This window comes from Acipenser ruthenus, chromosome 1 (genome assembly GCF_902713425.1).
Source record: "Acipenser ruthenus chromosome 1, fAciRut3.2 maternal haplotype, whole genome shotgun sequence".
Taxonomy (NCBI): domain Eukaryota; kingdom Metazoa; phylum Chordata; class Actinopteri; order Acipenseriformes; family Acipenseridae; genus Acipenser; species Acipenser ruthenus.
In genome coordinates this window covers 9,135,297-9,162,831 of record NC_081189.1, presented here as the reverse complement: position 1 = coordinate 9,162,831, position 27,535 = coordinate 9,135,297, and the positions used below count along the sequence as shown (strand labels likewise).

The window sequence follows — 27,535 nt, the reverse complement described above, 5'->3', positions numbered from 1 at the left end:
TAGTTTGCGGTTTTCATTTTTATTTGAGACTTTGTGTTAATACAATAAATATACAAAAGTCAAACTACTTCACATGCGACATTAGAGGGATAGAGAAAGTGAATGCATTTGTACAGTACAATGAAACGCAGAACAATGACAAACCATTAGTCATTTTTACAAAATATACAAATATCCCTTAAAATCTTTAAATACATTTGAATCCTTTATCACATACCGACCTCTACCCATTTTTGTTTTCATTAGTATTACTACACACGTCTTTCTTTTTTTATTAAAGGTTTATATGCACAGCACACACAGAGAATTAATTCACATTGCGTCAACATTTCGATTCTCAAATCTGTATCACTGATTTAAACCAAATTACTTCAATAAAACTTAAAAATACTGCTGGAACAGAAACAATTTGTTGCCATTCATTAAAAAAGACCATAACATCTCTTGCAGTGGAAAGAAACACAAACAAACCTACTGAGAGCAAGTGAAGAAAAGGTATCATGACCCACTAGAAATCACTTTCATGAAATAAAACAAAAATCACTCCACATTCTTGAAACATTTTGCAGCCTTTTATAATGAACATGTGTTGGTGAACCCCGTTGCAAGGATGGATGAAACTGCTACCTTAGCCTAGCTGCACTGTTTGTGCTTAAAACAAAAAACATGTGTATTAATCAGTTATTCTGATGAATCACACTTTAAATGTCAAGCTGTAAGTGTGCCACCACACACTTCACAAAGGTTCATTTCTGACCACATTGATCTCCCTTTGATTAGTGGAATTTCAATATAACAGAACTCTCCAGATAAACAGAATACTGAACTAGAATTGCAAAAAACCAACAAAGACTGATTAAAAAAACCTGGGAGGACAGAAGTCACATACCATGTACATTTACTGAAGAAAAAACCCACCATATGTAAAAAGAGAAATTGAATGAAAAAGTTAATAAATGGACTAGAAAACAAATAACTACATTTTGAGAGAAGGGTAAAATAACAATATAAAAGCAGCAAGCACTGCTCGGAAGAGTAATGGAAATGCCCCTGCTCTCAGCTCTCAAGTTATTTCCTTGCTCGTTTTATACTGTTAATTATTCTATTACTCTCACAGTTTGCCTTTGCACTCACTTTGGACTGGATTCAGACTGTACATTAATAAATATTTAAAGAATATCAGCTGGTTTCATTTTTGCCTTTCTTATGGTAACGCAAGGCAGCCCAAGGTTAGTGCTAAAATCAGGGGCCAGAGTCGAAACATTATGGTTTAGTAGAATTTATTAAAAGAAAAATAATAATAATAATCTGTAAAAGATTAAGACATGTGTAAATACTCCAACATAGCCAGATTTCTTCCCAATAAAGTACTGGAGATGTTTCCATCATTTAGTTTATCTCAGTATATCACCAATCTGCCACTGGGGGGTGAAATACAGAACCAGCTAAATAAAACAGGACTTGGATTCCACACCATTGCAAAGCTGCTGTATTGGTTACCTGGTAGAACAGGGGATATTGTAAGACAAAAGCTGAATAGTACAGGAGCATATTAGATCAAGTGTAGTATTTCCTTTTGTACACTGGGCTTGTTCTTCAAGGGTCAATCTCACATGTACTCCCAAATAAATAAAAACACAAAGCCCCCTGAAGCAGATTAGGTACCTGTTCATGCATCTGAATATATATATATATATATATATATATATATCCTGAGTATTACTGGTTAAAGTACCTCTTGAGGGAGCTTTCATTGTGGAAAGGCTGGAATATTCTTCAAAATCACTTGAGCATTTATGTATTCTTTTTAAACACAAGTGTATTAAGGGTTAAGTTGATTCCAGTATGACTTTTTTTTGTTTTTTAGAAAAGTCATTCTTAATTTTTTTATTTATTTCACATGAAGGAATAAAGTTGCAATGCACTTTTAAAAGGAAGGTAAGAGGCAACCAACACAGAGACGCATTTTCCCTGAACACAACAGTGAACACCAGCAAACAAAACGAGCAAGCAAACAAACAGACCAGCACAAACACTGTGGAAGGGAACCTCATTAAAGTGACCTCCTCGCCTCTCCAGCCTGATGTATATTCAGATCTCTTCCCTGCAACATTACACTAGAATGAAATGTAAGAGAATACAGAAAGGAGATACAGACAGGAGTCTACTTTTCAAATCCTGCATCATTTGCTACAGGTCAGCTTTAATTTGCATGTACTGTACATATGCAAGTCCGGACCAAGCCACGAGGACACAAGATATTAGAATGCAATTGATACCTTTCAAATACATCCTTCTGCTGTATGCATTGGCTAACGTTATGTCAAAATGAATGTGCTTTAAAAACAAAACCGGTCTTCAACCAAGAAGCAACATGTCACAAATCTGCTTATTGTGCCTAATAAATGTGCACAGGCAACACATGTTAGTTACATGATCCTATTTTCCTTCCTATTACATTGAAAAACACCAATTGCCTAACACAATAAAAACCTGTTTTGGTCCAAACTGCTATACAATGGGAGTTTTATTAGATGCACACACAACACTGCTTTCACTGGTACGGCATTGTCGACTCTTCTCATCAGAGGCATGCAATGTGGATAAACTGACACACCTTTTAACTGATTTATTTCTTTCTTTTCTTGACGGTGCATTTATTTATTTATTTATTTATTAGGCACAATATAATCCTCCCTGTTAAAGCTGCTGTAAAAGGTCGATGCTTGTTTTTTGCAGCTTTAAAGTAAAATGGAAGTTTTTAAAATGTTGCAAGCAATAATATTGTACAGCTGTAACTGGGTTACACTACTGCCTAAGGGCATTAGGGTTTAAAAGATAAAAAAAGTGGGACATTTACCTAGAGAGAGAGAGAGAGAGAGAGAGAGAGAGAGAGAGAGAGAGAGAGAGAGAGAGAGAGAGAGAGAGAGAGAGAGAGAGAGAGACTGTATATATAATTAAAAATGAAAGACTGCATGTGTTGCACATGATAAGAAAAGAAAGGGCAGCAGAATCCTATCACTCATTGGAGGTTGTATTAATGTAACATTTTCAGCAAAGAGCAACCCGTTCCATTGTGTGGAACAGCACTCTCTTGTGGTCTACAAGAGCAGGAACCATCACGAGGGAAACCTACAGAGGCTGGCACTGGACATTCGGAGTGTTACTGTGCAGCTGTGTGGAAGCTATATGTTCCTACAGTAATGCTATTCAGAAAGGTAAGGGAGCACAGGGTGGCTATTGGTTTCAGCAATATTGTGTAAACTTTTCTTGCTCTTTCCCTATGAGACCAAATTGGAGAGGACCCCCCCCCACCCCACAATAATTAAGAAAATCTGTCAGTTCATCAGTTAGACAGGGCAACAGGGAGGCTGTTCACATGCATGCTGTGTGAGGTGGAGGGGTTCAGTCAGTTACCGGAGTGCATTAAATAAATGGGAGTGAAGTCTCGCTACACAGAGGACCAGGCTGGTGGCTGGGGTTAGTGGGGCAATGCATTCAGTCTGCTCAGATCTGCTCTCCCTTGAAAGCGGTGCGTGCTGCTCCAGAGGCTGCATTTGCCGCTGCAGTCTGTACAGTTTTGTTTGCCATGACTCCAGTAGCAAACTCCTGCTGCGCTTTCTCAAAGCTGGCTCCTGTGGTTCGGTAAAGTCCGTGTACCTGTGAAAATGGAGGGGCTCATTTTACTTCTGCACCGTCGTACAATAGGCTGCGCATGTACCTTATTAGCCCAAGATAGGCCCCAGCAGAAAAACTAACTGAACAAAAAAAAAAAAAAAATTGTAATATGAAAAGAAAGTATTGTTAAAATCCAAGTACAAGCTTGTACAAATAAATTATGAGCAGAAAGTGACACAATATAGAAAAACAACCTTGTCGGACATTGCTTTTACAGTACAAACATGCATTGTTTTTATTTTATTTTATTTTCACACAATAGTGCCATGCCTTGAACTGTATCTTCTTCAGCTAAATCCATCTCTCACTGGTTCTAGTTAGCTGTCAATGCTTTCTGGTCTTAGCCTTGCATTCTGCCAGTTACTTTACAAACTAAGTGAAGAAATGGCTGCTAAACACTGAATTAAGGATTGTTTGAGTGCCTAATATTTATCAAAGACCTGAAATAATGATCTAGAGTAGTCTAGAAATCCAGCTGTTTATTTAAAACAGAACAATGTGGGAAGCAGCTCACTACTAGATAGGTCCCTCATTTGTGAATATAAAGTGCGAACAGTCATCCAGTGGGATCGCAACCTACTTCCAGCAAAGTCATTCTCAATAAATCCTAGATTTGTTTTTGAATGGTGTATTGCTGGAATAACTTAGAAAGCCCTACTGTCCTATCAGAACTCCTGAATCAAGACAAAAACGTAAATCAGTGCAATAGATATCTCACTTTTTCCTCAGCAGTAAAAAGATAAAAGCGGTACAATGATATTTATGAATAGAGATGAAATAGCAGCTCCCTGTGCTTCCTACCTTTTTAAACATGATTAATGAAATAACCGCAGAGGCTGTGAACAGGGCTGCTATCAGGAGCATGATTATACCAACTGGAACACTGGTGTTAAGACCTGTGAGCGCAGAAATCCAGCCACTGTTGAAAAACAAAAACAGAAACAATATGAGCAACTATTTATGCTGCCAATACTGAAATTCATATACAAGTACTAGAATTACAACAGCATTACTTCAACAAACTAGACACTGATCTACAGGAATAGCCACTAGCCAAACACTTTGATTATTCTGACTGTAATATGCCAACTTAAGTGTCTCTATATTGAGGTCTAACTTAGTTCACAAGCCAACAGGTAAAACTGCCCACCATGTGAGGCAGTCTTTGGTTTAAAATCCCTATTTTACCAGTCTGATTTTTTATTAAAATCGAAGCAGAGACTCACTTACCAGTTACCCCATCCTGTTATGCCAATAGTCTGTAGCACATGTACACCGAACTGACAGATATATACAAAGAAGAAGACAAAGAACCTGAAAGAGCTGTCACTCCTGCAAGAAAACATAACAAGAGCTCTTAGATTCAGGGAGAGAGTGCGCCTTCATCTAGCTTTGAGAAACATTAACAAGAGCTCTTACATTCAGGAAGAGTGTGCCTCCATCCAGCCAGAGAGGCGACAGTAATTAGCCAGCTATTTTGAAGCTTGCCTGTGTCTGGGTGTCTGGGATTATAAATGAATTGCTGGTACCCTAATTATTTGCTTGGTAGAATATTGGCCTGGATAGTAATTCTAACCAAGCTAAATTGGAAAATGGGTTTTCAAAACTACACGTGCTGTAATCAAATATCAACCACTACAAAACCTTATTGATAACTGTTATTAAGTAATAATATGTGTGAATTAAAATTATGTAATATTGCTGGCCACCACGGTAACCCTGTCCTTTAAGATTGAAGAGCTTTGTCCCTACCTGAATGCCGCATACAGGGGTCTGTACCAGCAGACGAAGGAGCATGGAGTAAAGAGCATGAACCAGAGTATCGCCAATCCAAAGTCAACTCCTCTTGCAGCATCGACACAAAACCAGGCCAGACACCCGAAAACATTCACAAACAGCGTCCCCGTGTGGACTGTAGGGAAACAAAAACAGAATACAAATATTATAATAAAACAGGGCAACAGTGAATAAAAAAATAATAAATAGTCTTTTCAACACACTCCAACCAGCTCAAGCTCCCTCGATTTTCCTTCTTTTGTTTCCTCTCCATCTAAAAGTGGTATCTGGAATATCGATTCATGTATGAATGAAGAAACTAACAAAACACATGCAAAATATCATTAAACTGTATTTTAATGCCCATACAGTTACTGTTCCTGTGTGCATATATTGCATGTGGTGAATAAAGGAGAGCTTGTTTGATAGAGTCAGACAGGTCGTGTGAGCAAAACAGCTGCCATGAACAGAAAGCATGCTTCTCATGGTTTTTCTAAGAAGCTGTATTGCATTAGAGAGGCTTGTACAGTCAGAGCTTCTTTATCAGGATGCCTCAAGTCAAAATATCTTGAATAAGCGGCTGTCCCAATTAAACGAGAGGCATTTGAGACAACCTTAGTCACACTTTATTCCTAAACAAAACTGAATCAACATGAAATAAAAAAAAGAATGAAATCATATCTTATCACAAGGTGAGGCACGTGGTTTACGAAAGTCACAGTGTAATCACATACTCGCTGCACTGTGCTACGCAAACCTGTCTTGCTCTGAAAAGCGATCTCTGTTCATTATTTGAAACAAAGTGACATCCCAATTAAACAACAAAAATAGTATTGGGAAGAACCGTCTCCCAGAGTTGTATCCCACTGAAGTAGAAATCCCAATTATCAGTACACCGATTAGGCAGCGCCGACTGTATTTGTGTCATGTAGTTTCTAGATACGGCTTGGATTATATACATGCAGATGGTGAGAATCACATGCAACACACCATCAGTTATACTGTGGTGTCATCATTTAGATGTGGATTGTGTTTCACAATGATACACCAGAACATCTCTGCTCCCAAATCCCACACAGGAATAGCTGAGCTGGCTAAAGAGCAATTTCCCATCGGATACCAGAAATAGTTTGGAAAACATGATGCCAACATCTGTGGTAATTCACAACTTTCAGCTACAGAAGTGAATATACCAGTTATTGTTATGGACTCAGTTATTCTTCAGCCCTTCAAACGGAGTAGCAGAAGGCAGACACATGTCTTGTAGTAATATATCAGGGAGGCACACAGGTACTTCAATCTATTCAATTGATTTAAATAGTGGCCGTTGTTGTCAACACTGTTTAGGCAGTTATAATAATATATCAAGGTTATGGAAATCAAATATCTACATTTCTGTCTTTAAAAATATTTTCCAGTCCTTGAGAAGCCACATGAAGTATTTGCTACAGAACCGTAACACTCTGGCACTGACATTTTTTAAATATTAATACATAAAAATAAAACAAATTAATCTTACAGCCACATTAATCTTGCTTTACATCACACCTCAACTATGAAATAGACAAAGTACCAGTAAATAATGAGTTTATTAAAATAAAAATGAAACACACTACAGTATTGCTCCGGTCCTGTGTAATATTTGAGCAGAACGAAATGTATGCAGTTTGAATAATGTTAATGTATCACACTGTTTGTACACTACTGACAAAATAATTTTTGTTCTTATGTTATTAAATAAATATACAACTGTGTGATTAAAGGCACAACAAACAATCTGTATTTGTGGATGACACACACATTACTAAAGCCTTACTGAAGGCTTTTGATATTGCCAGGTAGCAAACCCATCGGGATACATTTTCCAGCGTTCATTGAGAAGCAAGCAGCTGTTTGTTTTTCCTGCAGGAGCCATTCCTTTTGTACAGTGGTTTACATTTAACAAGCTATTGTTCTGAGCCTTATTTACCAAGCACACACATGCTACATTTAAAACACTCTCGCCCACCTCCTTAGAAATGCATTGTTTCATGGAGTGGAATAATGCTTCAACAGCTTTCCAAATCTTTTGATGAAACAACAAAATCCACTGCCAAGTTAGGCCAATTATTAAGTGCGGCACAAAATGCTACTGAAATGACTCACCACGATGTTCTAGTACAGTAATCTAGTACAGTAATCCTAGACAGTACCTTTGCATTCAGATCCCTGAGGTGCAGAATTAGCTTGCTTCTGAGGTTCCCACAAATCTGAAACATTCCTGTTTACAGCTCAGTGAAATTTAAGTTGGAAGAAACCTTCATTGGTTTATTCTCATGTTTTTACAGCTAAGCGCAATAGTCTGGGCTCTCCTAGGATAAGTGTGCAAACTCCCCCCGAGATCAGCCAACACAAGAGTCACAGACCAATGCTTCCAATAACGAGCGTGTAGATGTGAGGAGAAAGTTCACAGGGTTTTATTGAGCTGAGATGGAGCTGTAATATCTCCAATACTCAGGAAGTTATAGCATTGTGCAGTGATGAACCAAAGGCATAGCACAATCAATCATATGACTGCAGTATGACTAACAGCTACTGTAAGCATTAGGTTGTTATTTGATACTCCAGTATAGGGGCCCAGTCAACAAAAAAAAAAAAAAATAAATAAAGTCAGGAGGACTTTTAAGATGTGATATAAAATACGGCTTAGCTACACGCACAAACAACTTGCGTGTAGCTAAGCCACACACACAGACACAGACACAGACACAGACACACACACACACGACATTGTTCCCAGCTCAACTTTACCTGATGCCAATTTTTACCTTCATGCAACTGAACCGTGTCATGTTGAGCCAGGTTTGTGAACGGCCGGATTTAAAAGGAAAAATGGCAAAGGTTCAAAGAAAGGGCTTGTTTTCAAAAGCTTTCATACTCACACATCCATAGATAGTACATAATCTTCACGGTCTTCTGAAACTCTACAGGTATATCTATCGCTATGTCATGGTAAAAGCACGGGCCCACAGGGAGCTTCTCTGGAAGAGGTGGCCAGTTGTTTTTCCTGCCTGAAAGAAAAAAGAATAGCAAGAGAAAGGATGTTATTCCTGCACTGTACAGGCCCTTCCGGTTGTTGTAGAATTCTTGACTCCTGTACTAAACCTGATTAGAAACGGGGCTTCAACCCTTCTGTACGAGTCTATCTTGTGAGACCTGATCAGAAACGGGGCTTCAACCCCTCTGTACAAGTCTATCTTGTGTCTATATATCATAAACAAAATCAAAAGGCAGCTCTCTAAATATGTATGCATATTTTCTTTTAATTCATTTAACAGCATTAAAAATCAAAGTTATCTTTATATACACAAAAAGTCATTGTCCCAAACAACCATGCCTCCCTGTTCATATAATTGATGTAAAAGTAGGCCTCCAGAGCCAACCCACCCCTTTGCATCTCCAATGGATGACATACTACTGGATAAGTCAACTAGTCAGCTGCTTTTTTGTTGTGAACAAAATTCATTTTCTCTCTCCCAGGGGAATAATATAAGGGTAATGGAATCTCTATAGAGATACAAGAAAAAACTAAAAGAAATGTCTAATCTCTGGTTAATGGAGGTGGCACTTTAAATTAGAAAAAGAAATAGAATACAGTAGATGCTGCTTATTAACAACCTCTCGATTCCCAGCAAAAAGTTGTCATTAACTGAAAGTTGACAATAAGCGAAAAGCCCCCGTTTTCAAGTGTATTTATATGGAACAACAATATACTGTAGTTGTACAAATATGTCACTGAAATACATGTATTTTAAATGTTTCAGTGTTAAAAAATTAACATGAGAAACATGAAATATCCAAACATAGAACTGTTTTACTTCACACATGTGTTTGCTTAAATAGTACTACACAACGATGTACTACAATTGTCCTTACAATGAGTAAAGAAAACATAACAAATATGTGTTGTACTTACAATCAATTCTAAAGAACACACTTTTAAAATAAGAAATTGTCCAATGTTGTCTGCTTTCATCTCCCGCTGTAAATCCATCATAGCCAGTTTCAAAGCCACGATTCTGCCTCAGTCCGGCAGAAATACACAGTTGCAAAGTCAGTGCATTATAAAAGCTGCATGAAGTATGTGCATAAATCATGCAAGTGCACTCTGTAGCACTGGCACCTAGTAATAAACTAGCATGCAGTTGCTAATATGAGAATTCCATTAACATTAAAGTCTATGGGATGGGATTGGTTCCTAATAACATTAACATTAAAGTCTATGGGATGGGATTGGTTCCTAATAACTGGCATCTACTGTATATGGTAAAAACAATATAGATTTGACTTGATTCACAAAGGTAACAAACACTATTCCCTAATCACAATGTTTGATATTACTTTATCAATTTTGTTGGTTTTTGACAAAGGGAATAACTTGCTGGGTACGATAGTTGGCTTTCCAATGCTTGGGATTAGTGTGAAAGTGTCTTGGGATTCTGAAGGAGTTCTGGCTTGCTGCTGCATGCAGCACAGGATCACTAGAGAAATCTAGTCTGGTAGGAGTATGAAAGAACAAACTGATATTGACATTTCGTTTTAAAGCCTTTAAAAAGCAAAGTCGATGGACTAAAAGAAAAGGCACTGCTGTGTTTCTTGTCCTGTTCTCAAGATCAAACCAGGCTTCAGGGCCAATATAAAATCGAGCTCCTAATGGCCCAAATCACAAGACCTTACATCACCGGACATGAGACCCAAGAAGGATTCCAAATATAGACTTGCGGAGGAAGGTCTTGTCGCAGTGCCATACACTGGTATAATACACCTACGCTTCTATCACAAAACCAGGCTACAGTTCCAGCTGGAGAGAAAGCAGGTGGTGTTATCCACAGTTCTCTAAGACCATGTTTAGGACCACTCTGAAGAATCACCCTTTTCTACTTCTGCCCCGGGGGAAATCATCTGGGTATAAACCTATGACAAATCATTCCTCATGGTCCTGTTTGCAGGGTTTGGACTATAACAGGATATACAATAACTGGGCACAAGTGCAGTGCCAGTGGCTTGAAACCTGGTTCCAGGAGACCTAGTTTGAGACAACTTTGCTGGATCAAACCCCAAATCTCCCCTGGTGTGCCATGCACTGGCCTGAAACCAAGTTCCAAGCAACAAAGTGGCTTCACGTTCCCTCAGCTTAAAGCAACAGGGATAAAGGCATACACAGCCAACTAGGTGGCTTGGTGGTCCAGTGGTTAAAGAAAGGGGCTTGTTACCAGGAGGTTCCTGGTTCAATCCCAGCTCAGCCACTGACACTGTGGGTGACCCTGAGCAAGTCATTGAACCGCCGTCCTTTGGATGAGACCCCCTAGTCTCTAAGTCGCTTCGGATAAAAGGGGCTGCTAAATGACTAAATTATTATTATTATTATTATTATTATTATTATTATTATTATTATTATTATTATTATTATTATTATTATGTGAACACCGTGGACTATATTTTCCATTTGAGGCACACTGCCTACTCCATAGTAAATTATTACATGAGCAATTTGCTCCTCATGGAAAATCAACCCCACACGTGTGCAGTGCCGGTGGACAGAAGCAGGACTCACCACCCTGCTGGTTGAGGCTCTGCATCTCTCGCTCCCGCCGGTCCAGCTCTGCTGCCTTCTTCTCCAGCTCCTCCTGGCGCTTCAGGAGCTCAGCCTGAGCCAGAGCTTGATCCTGGAAACATGGAGCATTGTCTTCATTAACAAAGCAACAAACACAGCCAGGAGAGGAAGCTCAGAAGCACTGCTAATTAAAGCACTGCAAATTACCTTGCTGAATAACCATGCAAAAAAGAGAGCTTCTACATCATTTGAAATGTAGGTTTACAGGTATCACTTCTATACACTGCATATAATATCGCTAATAAAAACAAACATGTTATAATGACCACCAAAGGTAGTGGACTTTATATCCAACTGAACAGCAGAAATGTAAATTCACAGGGTCTCGTGACGGACCTAAATGGAGACTTTCCTTGACTGGCTTGTATAACATCATTCACCAAATCACGCTAAACCCTTCGCATTACTTCAATACACAGCAGTACTAAAATACTTTATCTGATGAGAAATTTCTTCTTGCACTTTAATAAGCTTTTTACGCTCTATCCTAAGGGAAAGTTGCATATTGTTTTCAGAGATACCAAAAGAGAAATTACAGGGCTTATGAATGCCTGTTTGAAGTTATGGATGAATGTCCATGGCTTAAAGATGTTCACTGTTGCATCCTTGGGAATGCAGCCCCTCCTCCAGTCAGGAGAATGAAGAGCGCTATCAGTACCTGTGCATGCTGTGTGTAGGCTGGGTCAGTACCTGTGCATGCTGTTTGTATGCTGGATCAGTACCTGTGCATGCTGTGTGTAGGCTGGGTCAGTACCTGTGCATGCTGTGTGTAGGCTGGATCAGTACCTGTGCATGCTGTGTGTATGCTGGATGAGTACCTGTGCATGCTGTGTGTAGGCTGGATCAGTACCTGTGCATGCTGTGTGTAGGCTGGATCAGTACCTGTGCATGCTGTGTGTAGGCTGGATCAGTACCTGTGCATGCTGTGTGTAGGCTGGATCAGTACCTGTGCATGCTGTGTGTAGGCTGGATCGGTACCTGTGCATGCTGTGTATAGGCTGGATCGGTACCAGTGCATGCTGTGTGTAGGCTGGATCGGTACCTGTGCATGCTGTGTGTAGGCTGGGTCAGTACCTGTGCATGCTGTGTGTAGGCTGGATCAGTACCTGTGCATGCTGTGTGTAGGCTGGAGGCTCTTCTGTGGGCTTCATGATGGCCGGCTGTGTGTTAGTGGCTGGAGGCACTTTTGAGGCAGCCGGGGGGACTGGGGCCGCCTATGAGAAAAACAAGAGAAAGCACTCAGGGAAGAAGCAGAACATCTTCAAACATTACCATTAGGATGTGCATGGTATCTACTGCTATTTCAGAAGTGTCAGCTAGTGACCACACTAGATCCTCTTGACGCAGCTGTCAGTGCTCACAATACATTGAATAAACTCTGACTCTACTCTAGGTCCACTAGCTGCTTTAATCCTGATTTTCATTATTTGTACAGCTCATTAATTATATGTAAAAATATGTTCTTTAGACCTCCTTATAGTGCAGTGCTATTTCATTTTGCAGGAAATTAATATCACAGTCAATCTGTACAGCAAGTAAAGTGATAGGCACCCTTGGAGAACTAAAATGGTTTGCGAAAACAAATAGGCCTACATTTAAAAAAGAATGGATCAACGGAGTAAAGATGAAATGCAACACTTTTGTTTGACAGTTTTGGCAGTTAAGCAAATCTACTGTAATGTCTGGAAAAACATTTAAAACTTCAATTACATTACAGGGAGAGGCCAAACTGCTCAGGGACTGACAGTGTAACTCGGTGCTTCTGCTGAATGATTTTATATTCCACAAGCTGCTCAGGGACTGACAGTGTAACTGGGTGCTTCTGCTGAATGATTTTATATTCCACAAGCTGTTAACTGGCAGCTGTTTCCACACAGCTGCATATTAAACACTATTTTACACGAGATGCACTTATACGTGCAATCTCAATGATTCATCCACAGTATATACTAAAATCCCCAAACCCGGTTTATAGCAATTTAGTGCATTATATACATAAACTTGTCATGTGTCAGTTGAACAAATCAGGTTACTAGCACAGTATATCTGCCCTTGCTCGCTCCTCTAAGCGACACCCTGGACATGCATAATTTACTGTAGCGCTGCCCTGGAACAGTATTGAGTGTCTTTGTTCAGCTCAAACTCTTCATCCCAACAGCAAGTAATCATTGTAAACCATGAATTAATCTCAACGCCAACAATGCAGATCTGCTTGTGTAAATGGGAGTCCATGATTGAACAACGTGTGGAATCTCAATTTAAATTGTGTGTACATACTGCAGCACGAGATGTTCAGACACAATGCAGATCATTAGAATATTGTGATGTTCACACAGTGCCAATTCCACACGCTGTGCACAATGCAGATCATTAGAATATTGCGACAGCCAAACTGAAAAAAAGACCTGGGATTTCATTTAACAAAGTTATCACTTCTGAAGAGATCATCAGGGAGTTACAGTAAAATTATAAAGGATACATATTTTTTTCTAAAATGATCTCATGTACAGCGGCTCAAAATGATGCACCTGTAATTAGCACTGTTCTAAACAAACAGTTTATATTATTTGTGAGCAAACAGCTAGCTAAACGCATAAGTGAACACTTCACAGTCAAGTATAAAGAGGAGAAGAAGCTAGTCGTCTGATTTGACATGCCAGTTTAATATACTGCTGTGCGTTGCTTTTAAACTAGAGATCTTAGCACTGTACTTGTGGGTGAATAACTGAGCGCAGACAAAGCTAAGCTCAATCTATTTACATGACAGTATAAATTCATAAACCGCATGTAGCAGAATTAATGTGTTTTTTTTTTTTGCTTATTAATCTTTTACATTTCTTTTTAAAAAGTTTTTACTGCTTGATTTTGTCTATCCACCATGTGCCCCAATTTGAGTGTTTTCTATTGTGCATCTATCTGGCTGTGTAAAGAAATAGCTTCACCTTTCAACTGCATGTCTACATGGAAAAGCTGAAGGATGCCAAGGAAGGAAATACAATAGGGCTTGAATAAAAGAACAAGGGCTGCATGGCCACAAGAATAACGCAGCCAACTAGCTCCGGTTTCCTGTTACCTGTGCACCAGCTACACTGTAATGTCTCTTAAAACATTTGAACAAGAGACAACGAAGGATGTTTCGATTGTCCTTGAAGTGGTTCGGGGTTTTTTTGTATGCCTTATATTAACCCAGCATTAACAAAGAGCAATGGAATGTATATACTGCATCTTCTTTTAAAAAGTAGGGGCTCTAATGGGTTTGCTACATCAAAGAAAATACTGTACTCAACATTATTCGCCCAGGGGATTGAAATACAGCCAAGCCACAGACTTTATCAAGATGTTCACAGCGCAGCTGAGCACTTTTTCTAAATAATAATTTGTTTCCAGGTTGTTGTGGTAGAGGGGAATTCTTAGCATGCCACAGCACTCACTTGCCTATGAATCCAATAAGACATTTCTACTGCAGATAATAGCATATACTGGACAGCACTTTGAAGCACATACTGGGTATGTTGAGGAAAGGACCACAGGTATCACAGTTCAAACTGGGGGTTTACTGGGGAAAGGCACTTTATGGATACTTAAGCCATCAGTTGATTGGCTTTGATAAAAACCACACAGGGTACAGTACATCATTGAGAATAAAAAGAAAACAACATTGCTCCTACTAAATCTCCTCTCTGACTGTTTACCAATAGTTAGAGTTGATGCTTCTGACAATGGCAAGTTGTTTGAACTGTGCTTTATGGCAGACTTGTGCCTACCATCTTTAATCAGAAGATTTTGACAGCACACCTTAAAGTGTCATTACCAGATTAATGGTAATGGTTAATCCAGCTTGGGTCTACAATAAAAAAATAAATTAAAAAAAGGGTAAAACATTACTTGTTGATGGTAATCTCAAAGATTAACTTGGGGAAGGTTTAAAATATCACAGTTATTTTAACTGATGTATTATTGTTTTTTAGAATCACTTTGTATATGATTTTCTGTTTTAATCATTACATGGTGGTGACATTTTAAAGCTCAGAAGTGTAACCCTTTGCGGTCCTATGTCGGACCCTGTCCAACCCTGTCCAACATCATCAAGACGTAAAGCACAGGTCTCTAATCGTTTTTTCTCCGGAAAAAGCCGGGAAAACTATTCAATAGCCGAGTGAGAGTGATAGGAGCCGAGAGAAGCTGAAAAAAAAAAAGGGGCGGATCTGAGCAATACACATGGCCCCAGCACCACAGAGATAACACGGCCATAAACAAACAAGATAGCTGCTTCTGCATCCAGCACTCAAAGAATATCACAGATATTTGCAGAGCTTTTTGAGATGTTATAGTAATAAAATAACGACTTGGATCGCATTATTGAGGAGTTTGGTGATAAAACGAGTGATCAGGAGATGATTTATCAGTATGCACGACTATGAAGAGGTATGTGAAAAATACAGCGAACAAGGGCTGGGGCGGGGCTGGAGATGGAGTGCCGAGTGTCCTGTTGATAGCAGTGCCTTTTAAACCTGTTTTATTGTGAAAAAAAATACTTTTAAACAAACTGCGCGTGTGAAAATAAATTGGACCTGACACGCCTGAGACGCGCTGAATAAATGGACCGCAAAGGGTTAAAGAACCCCAGTGGCATCAATAGAGCTTTCAAACATACATTCAGAACAGCATGGTGTAACCAACACTGCCCCCTACTGGATGTACCGGAAGAAATACATCGGCAAGAAATCACATAACTGTGATGCTTCTTACATCCACTAGAGGCAGAGTGTCGCAGGGGACAGGTTCATGGTTACATAGGGTGCTTGCTGTACTTGGTCCTCTCAAACATGTCTTCTCTAGAGTCGCAGCCCTGGGTAATATAAACATTTTAAAAAGTCACCACAAAGTGCTGACTGACAATGAAGAATACGTTAGTTAAGAAAGTGCAGATCCATTACAAGCTGCTCTTTTAACCATCAGATAAATTACTGTACAGGATGCAGATATTACAGGTCGGACTAGATCCTCATTATAACCATCAGATAAATTACTGTACAGGATGCAGATATTACAGGTCAGACTAGATCCTCAGTATAACTCAGTGTTTTGGTACAAAGCGTTTTAAAAGATGGTTGATCCATGAGTCCAATATCCTACCGGACAGCTGATGTAAATGAAAGAATGCTGAAAATACATTGAAGTACAAACTGCTGAAGTAAAATCAATGGCAATCTTTCTACTCACTGTTCTTCCATCTGTGAAAGGGTTATATTCTTCCAGTCCGGGGGGAGCACTGCGTGTTACCTGTGTCACTGAGGGATCCTGGAAAGAAAAAAAAAAAAAGATTCATTGGAATTATTTTACAAAAATTTAAAAATGTGACATTTCAAAATCTAACTATTATGGCTTTTGCAATATCATTTTGTAGCTTCTTTGATGACATCATGTCAGATAAATTATGTTTCATATATATATATATATATGTATATATATATAATTATTATTTTAATGATGTCTCAGTCCTTACATTCTAGGTGATGCAAAGCTTTTGGCCATAGCTGTCCACTGCTAGATTTTCGCTTTTCAGAACCTTGATCCATTATCTTAATAATGTAACCAGCAGCACTATTTATATCAGCCACTGATCAACCGGAGACCCCCCACTCTCCTTTATAAAATGAAACATCAGTGTGAATGCCTCCCTGCTGCAGCTGTGACATGCTGCACCCACCTCTTCTTCATTCTATGGATAAGGCTGTGATCTGGAACATGCTCATTGGGCTGATGCCACCGATTGCACTGCACGCAGCCTAATAATAGCCTCTTCAATGTCATCAAAGGGAAGAAAATAAATGCCTGGCTAACTGCACGGATTGAAACCAGTTCGTATGACTCGTATACTTCCTGTGCCAAATGAAGACATTAATATATGGTTTGTGATGTATTGTACATTTTAACACAATTCAGCACACTGTTTAGTGGCTTGGCTACAACGTTATTAGAAATATAAAAATAAATAAATCTATCTGCCTGATTGAGAGGCAATGATTTACCTACTGCACTGTAACAGCACTGTAACGGAAACTGGAAGCATATTGACAAATATTCATAATCCATCAGCTACCATATAGCTTACAGGATACTGTAGCAACTAGGCAGACTTTAAATCGGTTACATCAACAAACTAGAAAAGTGTGTCTCCCCGTGCGGCACCATGCAAAGAGAATGGCACGGCAGATGGTTTGTTAACAAGGATACGGGTCACTCCATCATAAAAACCAATCTTAACTGAAAAAAAGTGATGCAGAAATCCACGCTCCTGATGTCTAGAGCTAGTCCGTTTTCTGCTTCCATGTTGTACTATATCTCTTGGATCATTTAAGACATGGGAGTTATTCCATTGCTCGAATCAAAGCTTTTACATACAGCTTTTTAAAAGCACCTGAAATGTTCCATTCCTCCCAGTGGGAAAGCTAGGAATAGTTACTGTAGGCTTTTACCATTTATTTTCATTCCTTCTTATGCATCACCCACATCACACAGGACCACAAAAAATATCACAGCTTGGGGCGGTTTAAGTCACTGGCTCTGCACAGCAGCTTAGAAAACAACTTGTGTTTCCTACTAGGAGGTAGTTGGTAGTTGTAAGGTGGAAATGTCTCAGAATATGATCGATTTGATGAGAATTCTGTCATCAGGCATATGGCTTCCTATTTGTTTTTTGCAGCATTATAGGCTACACAATTATATAACCCTTTCATGCAAATGATGTTAAAATATATTGCATGTGTTCCTCTGTTTGTTAGAATGCAATTACGCAAGATAGCAGCAGCAGCTAGTGAAGCGTGTCTGCTGCTGCAGAAGAGAGGCTGAGGCTGAGGCGATGCATCGATCCTTCATATCGTCTGAACACTATCAATAGTTAATCCTGTGCATCGTTTCTGTGTAAAGGTTTTAAGCAAAAGGTAAGTTTTTTTTTTTTTTTTTGTAAATCGGGACTCAATTATTGGATTTTAGCACAAAGCTTCCCCCTCTCCCCTCAGGGCTGACTCACAATCTGCGTGCGATTGAGCTCACCCCCCGTCATGCAATGCCTCATGACGTTTGCCAATTATTTTCTAAAATAGAAGATGGCAAGAAAGTGCAGCCTATGTGACAAATGTCTGGGATACTCCGGCAACACAATTAATTTGTGTGACCGTTTAATGAGATGGAACCCTACAAAACGCCAAACAAAATCTGTCAGTGATAAAAAATAAACACATACCACCTTTCTGGTGAAAATAGTGTAGGTAGCACATGCTACCTGCCACTTAAAAAGAAGTCAAAAACAGAAATGGCTTTTGAGTTGTTGAGACGTGGACGCAAACACAACTCACAGTCTGCACGAAGGAATGTGACATTACACGGGAGATCACCATTTATTCATCTGAACTACCCTCAACTATAAACAAAGATCTGCTTCTTTGATAGAAAAACAATTAAGATCGTGTTCCTTAACAAAAATAAAATCCAAGCCATAGCCAATACTGTTACTGAACTGCTGTGGACAGTGTGGTTTTTTTTATAAATTAGTTCTGGTGTTCTCTGGATTGGTTGTTAAACTGCTTGTTCTGGATTTGAACAACTTACATATATATATATATATATATATATATATATATATATATATATATATATATATATATTGCTTTGACCCTCAACCGGCACAAATCAACATGGATAAGGTAAGAACATTATTACATCTTTTTATGTATTATTACTATGTACAAACTGATCACATTTAAATCAGTATAATAGTTTTTAAACCTTTACTAGCAATGTTGCACAGTAATCCACAGCTCCACATGTGTTACTGCGGTACTTATTATTTTTTCCTAACGTCGATGAATCGATGCACCTTCTTTTTTGGGAAACGATGCATCGATGGTGAAACAGGCATCACCCACCCGTTAGAGAGTCCTCAGGTTTTCTAGGGTCTCATGCAAAGGGATCATTTGTTCAGCCTATAAAACCCACTGCTGAGTAGCAGCTAGGCACAGTACAATACCAGAGGCACTTATTATTTAATTAAAACTGGTTTACCTTTTCACCATTTGGCTGACTTTCACATTAACCTACCATTACTATTTAAACAGTCAACCTTTCACTAGTTTATTATTATTCTGTTAATAAACAGCACTGGAAGGAAGTACACAGTTAATTGCTTACTGTATAAGAGTCAAAATTCACATAAAGATATTCTTTATTATTTCAGCTACTGAAAACAACTGACCCCAGTAATGCCAGTTCAGTAATGGATGTCAAGCACAGTATACCCAGGTTTTATTCTCAAGTATACCTGTTGCTCAGGTGTGCTTGCATTTCTGCACTTCTTTAAGAGGTGAGTATACAGTATAGTGCAGGGTCAGGGTCAATTCCTGTTCTTCAGTTCTAATTCCATTTCCAATTCCATTTTAGAATCAATTCCCATTCAATCAATTCCAACACACCACTGATGAAAACTGCAATTAGCAGCATTCAGCATTGAGTAAAATGAATTGTAGCCCAAGTCTTAGTTGCACAGTTCAACAAATATATATTTTTTTAATATAGTGGAGTCTCTGGGAATCCTTTACCCTCAAGCACACGACACTAAGAATTCACAAGGCAATACAATGTTTGAATTAATATAGGCATCCCCTATGAAATTACCCTTTTTTTCTTAACCTATCAGAAAAGACACATACCGATTTAAGTTTTACAAGCCTATCAACCAATAATATTATTGATCATGTGGGGCCCACTTCTCTATCTCTAAGTGAACTCAACCTCAAAACATCCTTAGGTGTTTCACTCACAAGGCAATAAAACTATAGTTGAAAAGGAGGAAGAGAGCAGAAGGAAGGAGTGAGCCTTTTGCCTATTGTTCTTTGAAGTTTTACCTGAGGGAAAGGAAAGTTTAGCCAAGGTGTCACTTCCCTAAAACACAGAATAGAGTGCAATCACCTTTCAAGCTGTCATACAATATATGGTGCTCTTAAAGCTGCCCTGCCATCTGGTTGCTTCACTAATACTGAACCCAAATGATCTTCATACTAGCTCAGTCTATGAAACCTAGCTCATTTTAAACTATCCAGTTTCTCTAAAGTATATGCTTATCCAACACTCACGCTGGCAACAAATTATTTCAAATTAAAGTCACTGTTAGTCAATTACATTTGCTTTCAAAGGAACTGGAAATGGAATTAAAAAACATTAATTAACCCAACCCTGGTATTCTGTAAACAAAATATCTTATACTGGAGTATCACTGTATGCACACTCCAAGTAAGACACACTCCCCAACTCCTGTTTGTGTGTGTGTGTGTGTGTGTGTGGGCGCGTGCATGTGCGTGTGTGCAAGGAGGGCAGGGGGTTGTATCCTGGAGAACACTTTCTGCCTTTATGTCAGCTAGGGTTATTATTATTATTATTAGTTTATTTAGCAGACGCCTTTATCCAAGGCGACTTACAGAGACTCGGGTGTGTGAACTATGCATCAGCTGCAAAGTCACTTACAACTACGTCTCACCCGAAAGACGGAGCACAAGGAGGTTAAGTGACTTGCTCAGGGTCACACAATGAGTCAGTGGCTGAGGTGGGATTTGAACCGGGGACCTCCTGGTTATAAGCCCTTTTCTTTAACCACTGGACCACACAGCCTCCTTAAGGGTATCTAGGGCAATTACAGTGAAGGAACTGTACGGTTTATGTGTACTTTTGTAATACAGTATGCCAGCAAAGCTGTTTATGTCAGAGTTTAAATTGGCATAACTGTAATGAATGGAAGATGTTACAAAACAAACTTCAGGAGACTTCAGGGTTTACTCTTCTTTATAGTCACTATAGCTATCTGTCTATCCTGGGAAGACTTACGCTGTTCAGTAATCACAAGAAAAGGGCTCTTTCCTATTTCTATAGCTGTACTTTCTGTACTGTATCACAATAGTTTTTTTTCCAGGATGCTTTTCATGAATTAAAGATTTTTAAATGATCTTTTAATACTATGTATTCCTAGACACCACTCAGATCACAGGACACCAGGTTGCTTACTGTCCCACAAATTAAAAAAAAATAAAAACACACACACACACACAGGTGGTAGAGCATTCAGTTATAGGGCCCCAATACTGGAATGATCTGCCTAGCTCTGTAACGGAAGCACCAAGTGTCACTGCTTCTAAAACAAAATTCAAAACACACTTTTATAATGTAGCGTTTTTATGCTAAAATGGTGTTCCTTTTATTCTCTGCCTTGTTTTACTGTTCTATGTGTTTTTTCTTTTGTTTTTCTTGCTTTATTTTATTAATATTTGTCAATGTTTTTTTATTCATGTGAAGTGCTTTATGTCAATTTTTATTGTGAAAGGCGCTATATTCAAAATAAAGATTATTATTATTATTATATTACTATCATCAACACCACCAACACAGTGAGAATGAAGAGAATTGTTTTTTTGTTATTTTTCAGTTGTTCAATGAATGTTTTGCTCAGCACTCTTGAGAAAGCAGAAAAACACAGTCTACTGCATTTTCTCTGAGATTAGACTGACGTTGTTTCTGCTGGAGTTTTAGCTCTGTTGCTACAGTTGCAGAATTCAGTCTCCTTTGCACAGCAAACAGCTAAGACACCTATGAAAAATACAATCGTCAGGTTTTGCAAAAATAAAAATACAAGAAATAAGCAAGCAAACCCTGACAATGGCAGGAAGTCATTAGCAGGGCATTATGACAAGTGCAGTACAATAATATGTAAGGGTTATCGTGTGCATGTTTGTGAGGAGGTGGACTGCACACATTACAATGGGGTACCACACTAAATAAACAACGCAAGTTATTATTACTACTAGTGCACAACTTCATTATATGCTTCCATACAATACTGGATAGATTTTTCAGGAAAGATGACTCATTTAGGAAAGATCCCGTACTGCATCTCTCCAGAACAATGCTGGAGAGCCATCAGATTGAGTGAGCACAGTCCTGACTGTCCATGGTGACCCTGCACTCCCACTCAGTGTTGTGGCAGGAGGAGTCTATATCTTAATCAATGGAATGAGGATTTCCAAAGTTGCTCGTTTTAAAATGAGTTGTTCAGATGTATTAACCCCTTAAGGTCACAAGGAATTGAGCGGTTGCTCTGATCATTTCTTCTTACAACACATTTGAGAGTGACTCAAGTATCACACGGAAACCGACAATTTGGATGACCAGATCCAACCTGACAGTACATTTTGCACCTCATTGCAAAAATAAGAAAGTTAGCATCATATGATTTGTGGGACACATATGTCCCTTGTTTTTAAGCATTAGGGTCTTAAAAAAAACTACATTCAAGTATTCTGATTCTAATGGGACACAGCTTCTTATAAATATTAGACATACAACTTGCTATTCTTATATATTGAAAGGTAACTGTGCGCTCCAAAACATACATTCAGGTGGCAAAACTGACAAGCAAGATGGTGACAACTAGGCTACAAGTCACAAGATTTGAATTTGCAGAAGGAGCCTCAGAATTAGCAGTACAGTAAACGCTGTGTGCATATTCTGTGAAAGCGGCACTCACAACCCTCACCATATACATACACACTCCCCAACATTACCACTAAATTAACAGTGTTTCATTTGCAAAACAATGAACTCCACAGTCAGTAATAATGGCAACAGTACAGTAGTAGTTGCAGATATAGAATTCATATAAAGCACACCGGAAATTAGAAGCAGCATTGTAGGCATTTCGACAAAGACGAAGGCAATCCTTTTAGAAATTGCTATAAAGTACTAATGATCTATCTATTGCAGTGAAGAAACGGAGGGTAAATATTGACCATCAATGATCTGGAACACACTTTCTAACAGACCTTCCAAGCTTTGGCAACTGGCGGCAAGCTGCTTTACAGTATACTGTATGATGGAAAATGCATATAAAAGGAATAAAACATTAGAATATTCGTAATTGAAGCAGATAAACACTACCTGCATCATTAGTTGTTGAATTAATTAGAGTGACAAAATGTCCAGACACCTTCAGAACACTTTTAAAAAGAGGACAACATTTATGCCTAAAGAGGCTCAATAGAGCTTGGAAATTAGGCACAACAATAAACATGCACATTAATACACAATTAAAATCACCATTCAGGGTTACAACAGTCTCTGGGTAAACTGAATTTGAAAAATAAATGACCATGGACATGAGGATTCTAATCTCAATCCTTGCATTCCTTAGCTACAGTTGGGCAAAGAACCAAGAGAGCTTCCCTGTAGCTCAAACCTCGCCTGAATAACCCCTTGACTGAGTCCAGTGTCTGTGTTTGTGATGTAAACTAATGCGACTGCAGAAGTCAAGTGGAACCAATGGTCTAAAATCATTCCCATACTGTACAGTGGTTCCTGCAAGAAATACAATACAAAACAGCACTGAGAAATAAGCAAACAAATCCACATGAAGGAAGGAGGACATCCTGTCTGCTGTCAGGGCTGAAGGATCAAAACAAGGCGTCACCCTATCTAAAGAGAATATCTGCCTTGAGATGAAAACAACTCTTTTAAAGGAAAACAAACGCCATAAACAAAGTCTACATTTCATGTACAATTTTCAAGACCATACACACATTTCTATGGGGAGTTGGGAGGAGCGCCAGGTGACTTGTACTGCAAAGGTGCATACACTTTAAAAAAACTAAAAACACTCACACATCATCCACTCGCTTACTAGAAATGTTTGCACAACAATGAAATCTCGTGTCAAACCACACAGGTACTGTAGGCTACACTGTAGATTACAATTCAAGCCATTCAATCTGTGTGATTCTGGGCAACATGTGATCAGCAGGGGACAGTTGTGTTGTTCAAGAACAACAATCTACTGCTGTGAAAACCAATTCTGACCCTGAGCCTAAATTACTTTTAAGCAGGCTCCTCCCCCTTGAATGAACTGTGAGGGCAGGTATTGTGCGAGAGTAGGGGGAGGGGGTGTAGTGATGGAAATTGTGTTAAGTGACTAATTGAGTGAATGATGGTTGATTGGAAAGTGTGGAATGTGGCCAGGTGGTAACTGAATGATTGATTACCACTTACCCCTGGTCACTCCCTATAAACAGAACAAACACAGTTTAACACAGTATGTACTGTACAGTGTTTTACAATTTAAGTTCGTGGTAATGAAGCATTTCAGTTTGTAAGATTTTTAACTGCTGCAGGACAAGCACTTCAATTGCATACTCGCATTGGAGGCCGCATTTTTATTCTGCAGTAACAGGGTCGACATCTTGAGGCACACACTGTTAAAACATCCTATCTGGCTCTTTTGACATTCATTGCAAAATCTCACGTATGAACCAGATGCCCTTCCCAATATCTCCCACTGAAGCCTCCCTACAAACTGTACTGTGGTCCTCATCCCATTGTGGGAGGACCCAACCGAATTTACCAAGTAAATCAGCCTGGGTGACGTGTTTAATTCTGTAGTCACTGGGGGAGAAATTAAGTTGAAATTAGTGAACCTCTTTAGGCTGTAGGTTTTTGTTTTGAGTTACTTAGCAAACAAAAACCAGTTTACCTTGTAATTCAGCTTCGGGTTCCGAGCAAAAAGTCTATCCTCCGAAGTGTGTGTCATCAGCCGACCGTTTTTTTTCACACTGCGGTCTCACCATGCAGCCACCCAAAAACGTTGGGAGGACAACGCAGCTCTCATGCAGCTTACAGGCAAGCCCGCAGGCACCCGGCCCGACTACAGGGGTCGCTGGTGCGCGGTCAGCTGAGGACACCCTGGCCGACCTAAGCCCTCTCCCCCTGGACAGTGCTCGACCAACTGTGCGCCTCCCCCTGGGAACTCCCATCCACGGTCGGCAGTGGAATAGTCTGGACTCGCACCGGCGACGTCCAGGCTATAGAGCGCATCCTGCACTCCACGCAGAGCGCCTTTACTGGATGCGCCACTCGGGAGCCCCCAAAGCTGAGGCTATTTCAACATAAAATTCCCCCATGCCATAACGGTTCATTGTAACAGCTATAAAATGTGGCACATTTTCTAGATCTCTCGACACCTGTATGCTGCCATCTCCAGTAGCTTGCTGATTTTACTAGAAATAACTCACGTCAACTACCTTTTAGATACAACGGATGAAATTAAACTGTCATGCCAAAAGAGTTTACCTAAAAAGCATGACTGCTCACTTAAATGACCCATACATGTTGTTTCTTCTTTCTTTTTTTCATTGTCTAGCTAAATGTTAAACAGTAATTATTTTGTTTTATTGGTAACACATTCCACAGCCCCATGAGTAAGAGCTGACATTATCATTTTTTGTTTCTTAAGTTGGGAAACAGTTTGGGAAGCTCTTAAAACACGAATGTTCAAAGCATAACCTATAATTTGGATCTTTCCACAAAAAAAACAAAACTTCCCACTGCAAATTTTGGAGTAATGCTTTACAAGAAAACACGACCACGGCAACCAATAATGCGTTTCTCATTTCGACTTTCTAATTTCTTCCTTCAACAATGCACAAGACCAAAGCTGACAGAAACAAAGCAGAAGGCGTTTCACATCCGTCTAAAACAAAAACCAAAACGGCAATCTTGAATAAAAAATACTCCATTACAGAGGGAGAACATACTATTACTTCTGAGTGAAACACATACATGCAGAAGCACACATATTTAATATATTAAACAAAAGATGTTGCTGCTTCTGTGTTTCAAAATACGTGTAACGGATCTTGGTGCTTTTCTTCTGCAGAATAGCTGAGACCAGCGCCGGTCAAACACCCACAGTAGCTAGCACAGCTCAGCAATGATTTATACAAAAACATTAAGGACTGAAACCGTTCTGGAGCCTATCAAATTATACGCGCATCCAATAATCCAATAACATCTTAAGTGTTTTTTTTGTTTGTTTTTTTTTTCGGAACGGCAGATCTTGTTCAAGTGTTGTAATTTCGTTTTATTTTAGCGACAGCTAAACTCTGGAAATTTGTAAAAATAAACCAAATTTAAAACTATAGTAATTTTCAAACAATATATATATATCGCTTTAAAACAAACAAACAAACACAAAGGGCTTTTCGTAATGAAATGTATACGATGTGCACTGACAGGAAGCAACTCACTGCATTATCCTGTGTCAGTTTGATCAACACTGCAAAGCTTTGACAGGATACACTGCATTCTACACTCGGGGCCTGTGTGATGTTGGTTTAGCTACAGTAATCGAAACAAACAAAAAAAAAACCGGAGTCCTGCTGACTGTAGTTCCACTGTCTTGTGAACCAACACAGACCATTACAGCGCGTCCAATAACAAATGATATAGGACTACAGCTCCATTTCCTCCACTGTGTTCCTGAGGCCACCAGGCATCGCCACCTAATCTGAGGAGCGCTATCCGTTTATATTTATCATATATGATTTATGATATTGCTCACTGGCTATATATTCAGAGGCCGTGCAAGCTGTGAGGATGAGACACAACTGAAGTAACGAATTCCCCCACTGCCGTTTTACCTGAAAAGGATTACTCATGTCTGGATCTGCAAACGGGTTGCTGTCAAAATCTGACATCCTGTGCCGATGCTGTCGTAGAGTCGCTGTTTGTTCTGCTGTTGTTGTGTTTTCAGTATTTTATAAATTGTACGCTATCCCCTTTCCCTGCTGCAGAGACAGCGGTAGCGCTCTCGCACACATACAAAATGGCAGAAGCGGAAGTGGTGTCGGGATGTTGTCACGCAGAGCTGGGAACGTCACCTCTCTGTTCAACACCAAAGGGAATGTTTACTCATCTAAATTATATATATATATATATATATATATATATATATATATATATATATATATATATATATATATATAAAATGTGTAAAGACCGCGCTCATGGCTACCCTCACAGACATAGATTCTAGTCACCCAGAATGCTTATATTATTAGCAATTTTTAAAGCTTTTATTTTACCTTTGTTTTATTTTCTGTTTTTATGTCGTTGACACTCAAGGATATTGTGTACATGCCGCATGTTGCCCCCCTTCCATATATATTACATTTAATTGTAAAACTGAATAACATAAATAAACATGTTTTTTAAAAAAGTTTACTCATCTTCGAATGTGGTTGTCTGTTGATGTGGTCGTCAGAATAACTTATTTTGTCAATAATAACACAGGGAAAAAAAATCCCTGCTCTATTTAAACTATCATGCCCCCACACAGTCCACACTGGTAAAACATACCATCATGCATTGTGATGTGAGCTGAAAAGCCTGAACTGTCCCAAACTATCCTAGTGAAGATGGAGTCATATGATAACCCTAAGGTATGTAAGCAGGCAGGTTAGCTGACATTCTGGATAATTGACCACACCCTGAAAGTAAAAGGATGCCATGTACATTTCAAAACTACTGCAAGCACCCAGCTGTATCTGCTTTAAAAGC

General features: G+C 39.1%; 1 protein-coding gene across 2 annotated transcripts; it reads right to left on the bottom strand.

Moving 5' to 3' along the window:
• Window positions 1-27,355, bottom strand: LOC117404034 (secretory carrier-associated membrane protein 1-like). Of its 2 annotated transcripts, none has more exons than XM_058994651.1 (9): window positions 27,335-27,355; window positions 16,331-16,408; window positions 12,214-12,321; window positions 11,048-11,159; window positions 8,376-8,504; window positions 5,431-5,590; window positions 4,909-5,010; window positions 4,480-4,597; window positions 1-3,660 (listed from the first exon to the last, which is right to left on the bottom strand). In XM_058994651.1, the coding sequence occupies exons 1-9, from the start codon at window positions 27,338-27,340 to the stop codon at window positions 3,508-3,510; spliced, it is 966 nt and encodes a 321-aa protein (XP_058850634.1). In that variant the 5' UTR covers window positions 27,341-27,355; the 3' UTR covers window positions 1-3,507. The 2 variants fall into 2 exon arrangements, with proteins under 2 accessions (XP_058850634.1, XP_058850563.1); XM_058994580.1 differs by lacking the exon at window positions 27,335-27,355 and adding an exon at window positions 26,617-26,870.
• Between the last annotated feature and the right edge of the window lie 180 nt (window positions 27,356-27,535).

What these genes read in the sequence shown, in the direction of transcription:
- LOC117404034 (XM_058994580.1), bottom strand. Translation starts at nt 26,673, where the DNA reads ATGTCAGATTTTGACAGCAACCCGTTTGCAGATCCAGACATGAGTAAT. An exon ending in GAGCCTCAACCAGCAGGGTG is followed by an intron (nt 8,505 to 11,047) that starts GTGAGTCCTGCT and finishes TTTTTCTTTCAG; the next exon opens with GCAGGAAAAACAACTGGCCA. An exon ending in CATTAATCATGTTTAAAAAG is followed by an intron (nt 3,661 to 4,479) that starts GTAGGAAGCACA and finishes CCATTTTCACAG; the next exon opens with GTACACGGACTTTACCGAAC.